The sequence below is a fragment of the Thamnophis elegans genome, chromosome 7 (genome assembly GCF_009769535.1).
Source record: "Thamnophis elegans isolate rThaEle1 chromosome 7, rThaEle1.pri, whole genome shotgun sequence".
Lineage (NCBI taxonomy): Eukaryota > Metazoa > Chordata > Lepidosauria > Squamata > Colubridae > Thamnophis > Thamnophis elegans.
The window spans coordinates 35,065,489-35,072,085 of NC_045547.1; the positions used below are offsets into that span (position 1 = coordinate 35,065,489).

At 39.7% G+C, this 6,597-nt stretch overlaps 1 protein-coding gene across 1 annotated transcript; it reads left to right on the forward strand.

The window, feature by feature from the left end:
• Window positions 1–1,767: 1,767 nt before the first annotated feature.
• LOC116511842 (histone H3) lies at window positions 1,768–2,785 on the forward strand. Its single transcript, XM_032222082.1, has one exon. It carries the CDS (start codon window positions 1,792–1,794, stop codon window positions 2,200–2,202), a length of 411 nt encoding a protein of 136 aa, XP_032077973.1. The 5' UTR covers window positions 1,768–1,791; the 3' UTR covers window positions 2,203–2,785.
• The last annotated feature ends 3,812 nt before the right edge of the window (window positions 2,786–6,597 follow it).

The window sequence follows — 6,597 nt, forward strand, 5'->3', positions numbered from 1 at the left end:
TAATCTCTGAGGTGAGGCACAATATGTGGGTTTTAGCATAACAGCCTCACTATAAATCAAGTTCAAGTAAACTGAGGTAACACAGACTTCTACAAAGTACACTCACCATTGCTAATCAAGCAAGCCCTAAGCAAATCACTATCTTCAAAGAAAAACTGTCATATAATATAACAATATGGGCAAAATTAGAATTACATATGCTGGTATATATGCTATAATACCCTTTTCTCACATTTACAAACTTAACCCTATATTGAATGCAAAAAGGCAATCTAAAGAGTGATCATTTTAGTGGGACCTTTTACAACTCAGTTTAGGGAGACTAACACTGATATCCCTGGCTGGGGATTGAATAATAATAAATTTAAAATGATTTTCCTGTGGAGATTTCACACAAGCATAAGAAACAAAAAACCAGACACATTTCTATTCATAAGAGAGCTACATTATGATGAATTCAATAGGATTTACACCTAGAAAAATAGATTACACTTCATAAGATTACAGTTTAGATACAATTTCACTTTTCACTTGAGAAAAGCTTTATGGGGCAAATATTTTATTAAAAATTCTGATTTATGCCTCAGTTTAAATAAGTGCAGTCAGCATGAAAACCACTTTGCTGTCAAAGGAATTTATTTTTTTAATTAGTTTGGCATTCAATCCTTAGTTTGAAATATTCTGATTGCTGAGCATCACCATATTTCCCCTTGTTACATTTGAGTACAAAATAGCCTTTAAAACTACATCCTACTTAGTTATTTGGGTGAAAATCTCAAGTCATGAGAGATGTATTTACATTGTAAATTTACAGTGCACACAGGGATGAACAAAATGTAAGTGCTTTCACATACCTTTAGAAGCAGTGTGTATATGAAACTATAAATGCTGGGCATGCCAGGAGTGGAGTGAAATAAATGTAGGAGTCAATGAAATTTATACTCAAATACTTGTACAAAAGATCATGAACTTTTATAGAGAATCCAAGGCAAGTCTGTTACTAAAAAAATCTCATTGAGTTCAGCCCTTTTTCCCAAATAGGAAAATAGAATTGCAAGTCACATAGATTTCATCCTTCACTCTCTTCCAGAACGAAGTTAGAACACTTCATTTATGGCTATATATACCACTATTTTTCCTGAAATACTTCTAGTGAAAACAACCAACAAATCAACTCTGAAAACTAGAAGAAATATAAGGTGTTGATATTTAGGAAGGACGCTTTAAACTTTGAATTATACACCTATTTTATATATTTTCAGATGATGAATATGAAGAGTTCTGAAGTGAATTCTACTTCTCCCTTAGCCATGGAAGCTGGCTGGGTGTTTTTCTTAGCCCAACTACCTCACAGGGTTGTTGTAGTGAAAATAGGAGGAAGGAGTATTGTATTTGCTTCCTTGAAAATCCTGAAACAGGCAGGATTTTTAACAGTCTCTTTCTCTTATGTACAAACATATGTACTCTCTCCGCTCCATAGAAAATGTAACTGCAGCAACAATCGCATTCTACTAAAGAGCGGCAATCACGAAATCCTGAAGCTCTCAGTTTGGCAGAGATGATGCGGAAAGTCGCAAAAACAACACAAACATCAAACCAGAGTAATAGGCGGAGCTTTCGGGCATCAGGCAAAGCGCGCGTTTTCAAATCCAGAAGCTTTCCAATGGAAATTGCCTTCCTGGAGCCAGCCAATCAAGAGAGAAACCGGGACTCGCTATAAATTAGGCAGTGGGCATCGCAACCTTCCTTTCAAGGCTTCTTCCCTTGTCCTCATTTGGCGCTAGCGGAGAGATGGCTCGGACGAAGCAGACGGCTCGAAAGTCAACTGGCGGCAAAGCGCCCCGCAAGCAGCTGGCGACCAAGGCTGCCCGTAAGAGCGCGCCCGCTACGGGCGGCGTGAAGAAACCTCACCGCTACCGCCCGGGCACCGTCGCCCTGCGAGAGATCCGCCGCTACCAGAAGTCCACCGAGCTGCTGATCCGCAAGCTACCCTTCCAGCGGCTGGTGCGGGAAATCGCCCAGGACTTCAAGACCGATCTGCGCTTCCAGAGCTCGGCCGTCATGGCGCTGCAGGAGGCGAGCGAAGCCTACCTGGTGGGGCTGTTCGAGGACACCAATCTGTGCGCCATTCACGCCAAGAGGGTGACCATCATGCCCAAGGACATTCAACTGGCGCGCCGCATCCGCGGGGAGAGAGCTTAGATCTGCCGCTTCTCCGGAAAACACCACCATACCCAAAGGCTCTTTTAAGAGCCGCCACCTTCGTCTCGAAAGGAGCTCGAGCCCATTTGTCAACCAAATCCCATGGGGGGCTAAGTAAATACCGTTGCCCCCACAGTGTACCTAAATTGTAGCAGAAAAAGGGTGACTTCTGAAGCATTTATTCTGTACGCCTTGTTTTATTTGAAGCCCTAATTGTTCTAGACACAGTAAATAACCATTATATCAACCGCCATTTTGGGATCGGGAAAATTCTGTATACTTTGAAGATTTATGACTAACTGTATAAAGGAATTGTTTTGTGTAGCTTTGGAAGGGTTGTTTCACCTCAATTGTCCACGAGCCCGGCAACCTCTATGCTTGCCCAAGGGCAGTCTCGAAGATTCTGATCCTTCTCAGATGAGTGAAAAAAGGGGAACCTAAATTTCTAATTTCCCGCCCAACAGCCGGGAGACCGTTGAAAACTACCCTAAATTCAACTTGACTCTTTCACCCGGAACTCTAGCAATTTGCATGTAGGGGAGGGCGCCTCCTGAATTTTGGATAATAAAGAGCAAGGTAGTCACGTTCCTTTACATCTCGAATCATTCACATTTCTGAACCGTTTGGGAACTGTCCTATTTGTTTAACCTTAACATCTCAAAACCTTTTTCCATCAATATTTTTTATTTGAAATTTTAAGAAATACTGCAAACCTCTGTCCCAAATGTGCTTTTTTTCAAGATTTTTGTTTTCTTATGGATTTTTTTGTTTTGTTTTTCCTTGAAGTTTTGTTCCTCATCCAAGAAGCTGCTTCAGTTCTGGTGAATTGGAAGCATTTATATTTCTTCTTAAAACCTGTCTGTATTGGTTTTTCTTTAACTATCCCTTTCCTCATTCTTTGAAAAACAGCCTTGCATTATTTACAAATTCCTAGATATTGATATAACCCACCCACTTTTCACTATAGGTGGTCCTTGATTTACAACCACAATTGGGATTACAATTCCTGTTCTAAGCAAGGCAATTAAGTGAGTTGTAGGAAGCTAAACCCCACCCCTCTACTAGAAAATGGAATGTTTTAGGAAATATTAAAAGGACAGAATATTTCCTCTAAATGGGAGACAGAAACACCTCCCCTTTGTCAATGAGCCATTAAGGCCTGAGCCAGTCGATTCTACATAACAAAGATCCCCCCTTCAGCTCCAGAGTGATGGGATTAAGACATGATAGTATTAGCCATTTACTCATCTCACAACATGGCACCTGTGAAGAAACAATGCTCAACCAAACTTTGACTCAAAACACAGCCTAGAGTTGCCCCTGCATGGTCCCATGGGAGTCTGACAACCAATCAGAATACAAGTCCAAGTTCAAAGCCAGAGTGGGCACAAAACCAGGGACTTTCCAGCATCTCTGCTTTTTCTTCTTCACCCAACATCTTGAAGCATGTGATTCCCCCCCCCCTTTTCTGTTCAGCTCAAACCATATGATCCTGTCCCCCTTTAAACCAACTTTCCAAGCAGCCTCTGTGTTTCCAGTGTCTTTTTCCCCACTTGGAAATGAACTCAGAAGGACATTTCTCCCAAAAGTCATGCCCAATTTTACAATGTTTTGCCATGGCTGCTAAGGGAATCACTGCAGTTAAGTGAATCACATTTATGGGTTTGTTAGTGTTGCTAGCAAATCTTGCTTCCCTCATTGACTTAGCTTGTTGCAAGCTGACTGGGAGGATTGCAAATGGTGATCATGACCCCAGGATGTTGCAACTGTCCTAAATACATCCCACATGCCAAGTACTTCTCTTGTACCCAAATTCTGTTCACATGATTATGGGGATACTGTAACAATCATGTGAGGTCTGGTCTAACTCACTTCTTTCAATGCCATTGTAACTTTGAACCATCACTAAATAAATGGTTGCAAATCAAGACCTACATGCCTTTTAGAATCATGGTATTTAATCTACTGGCTAGTGATATATTTTACTTTGCTGAATGTAGCTTTACATCTTTATATTAATGCTTTATTAACACAATACAACGAGCCAGTTTACCATGGTGAGGTCAAGCAAGCAATGTGTGTAAGTCCCTCTTAAGAGTTTGTTTCAGTATGTTGCATGAATTCAGATCACAGGATAGAGAAAATTGTTAACCATAGAAAGAATGCCATATGAATGCGGTCACAAAAATTGATTAGTGATACCAAAGGGAAACATTTTATGCTTTCTGAATGGTTGTCATATACCCCCCTTGCTGTTGTTATTTCTATCTAAAAGTTTATCACCACTAAACTTTCCTGATTTAGACGTACTTTAAAGTCTTAAAGGTAACATTTAGATGGAACATGGAGCAAATAAAAGATATTACAGACACTTGCTTACCATAGAAACAAAGGGAAATGACTTTTATTAAATAATTAAATGTAGCCTTTAAATAGGCTCTCTTCTATTTCTCCCAAAATCTTAGGCAGATGCTAAAAATATTCCTAACCATGTCTCCTCAAGGGGGGAGGGGAAATATTATCAGGCTTTCCTTCTGAGCCTATTTCAGACCTGTTGTTTTGCTAATACTTCCTCTTCCTTATGGGGATATACCGTATTTTTAGGAATATAAGATGCACCCGAGTATAAGACGCACCAAGGTTTTGAAGAGCCTTTTTTTTTTTAAAAAAAAGGAGATAGGTAGATAGAGAAATACAGTAGGTAGGTAGGGAGAGAGAGTGAGTAGTTAGTTAGGTAGGTAGATAAAGGGAAAGAGAGAGAGAGAAATACAGTAGGTAAGTAGGGAGATAATGTGTGTAGATAAGTTGGTAGGTAGAGGGATAGAGAGAGAAATAGAGAGAAGGAGAGAAATACAGTAGATAGGTAGGGAGAGAGATAGGTAGGTAGATAAAGGAATAGAGAGAAATACAGTAGGTTGGTAGGGAGAGTGAGTGTGTGTAGGTAGGTAGGTAGAGGGACAGAGAGAGAGAGAAATACAGTAGATAGGTGTTTCTGCTGGCACAGCACTTGATCAATGTAATTTTTTGTCAAAAGAATTGCATGCATAGCCTTATGGAGGCTTATAGAGTGCTGCTGGGGGCTGCAAAAAGCGGCCCGTTTTTTGCTCATTTCTGCCCTCCCCAGCCCCCAGAAGCTCTCTGAAAGCCTTCATAAGGCTTTGCACCACCTTATGGAAGTGGGGGCGGGACTCCAGAAGGCAACAAATGCTGTATTCCATGTATAAGACGCACCCAGATTTTCAGCCTCTTTTTTGGGAAAAAACGGTGTCTTATACTCCGAAAAATTCAGTAACTGAGAAATGCCTCACATTGCCATCGTTTTGTAGTTCCTTTTATTACAGGAATTTTCCTTCCATAAGGAACTTTCCATTTTTCCTTTAAACCATACTAATGCAGTCATTCTGGAGATTTTCTAATAATTCTCTAAACTGAAAATGGTTTATGATGTTTCAGAGATGGTCATGCCCTGAAACAGGTTTGTTTCATCTGAAGCACATATATAGTACAAACAACTTCCGATTCAGTGTATTAACTGCTCCTAGAATGACTGATTCAGTGTGATCCAAAGAAAAAATGCAATGTTCCAGAATTCTCCAACCATTAAATTCCCAAGAATGAGATGTAGTACATATCTATTTTTCAGGACACTTTTGTTCAGTTCATTTATGGCCCTTCAAAGCACCAGCCAATATAAATAATTTTACTTTCAGATGTTGTTAAATCTTCTGATTGTATAAAATATTCATGCTGTAACACATTCCATTCCTGCTTCATGCACCAATCAATGCAGTTTAGATGCCTTGTAACCTCAGAATAACTTTCCCCAAATTAAAAAGTTCAAAAATGTATTGGCAGTGGATAGAAAAATTAAGCACAATGTGAGATACACAAAACAGAATCCAAAAAGGATTTCCTAGCATGGAAGCAGGTGAAATGTTAGATTGCCAAAATAATAAATTAGTGAGCACTAGACTGAGTCAGTGCTCCTGCCCTTAATGTGTGCTGTTTTCACTTTCCCCCCTCTTTTTCTCTTGCAAATGCCAAGATTTTAAGTGTGTAGGCATGCCTAAAGTACAAAAGAATGAAAGACAGAGGTGATAAATTCATGGACTATGCCTTCTCTCTCAAATGAAATCAGTAACATGTCCTTTCCTAACCTCGTGAGCACCAAATGCATTGAATGTTACCTCTGTATCCCACCAGATACCTCAACCAAAACTTAGGAATATGAATTTAGCAGTTACACAGTTGGGGAATACTGCAAAAACAAATATCTCTTTCCTGGATTCATTGGAGATTTACTAAATGTCATTACCATTACCTAGTTTAATCAGAAAGTCCTCATTCTCTTTCTAAATATAAAGTGTTAATGCAGACACGTGATGACAAAAACGG

What these genes read in the sequence shown, in the direction of transcription:
- LOC116511842 (XM_032222082.1), top strand. Translation starts at nt 1,792, where the DNA reads ATGGCTCGGACGAAGCAGACGGCTCGAAAGTCAACTGGCGGCAAAGCG.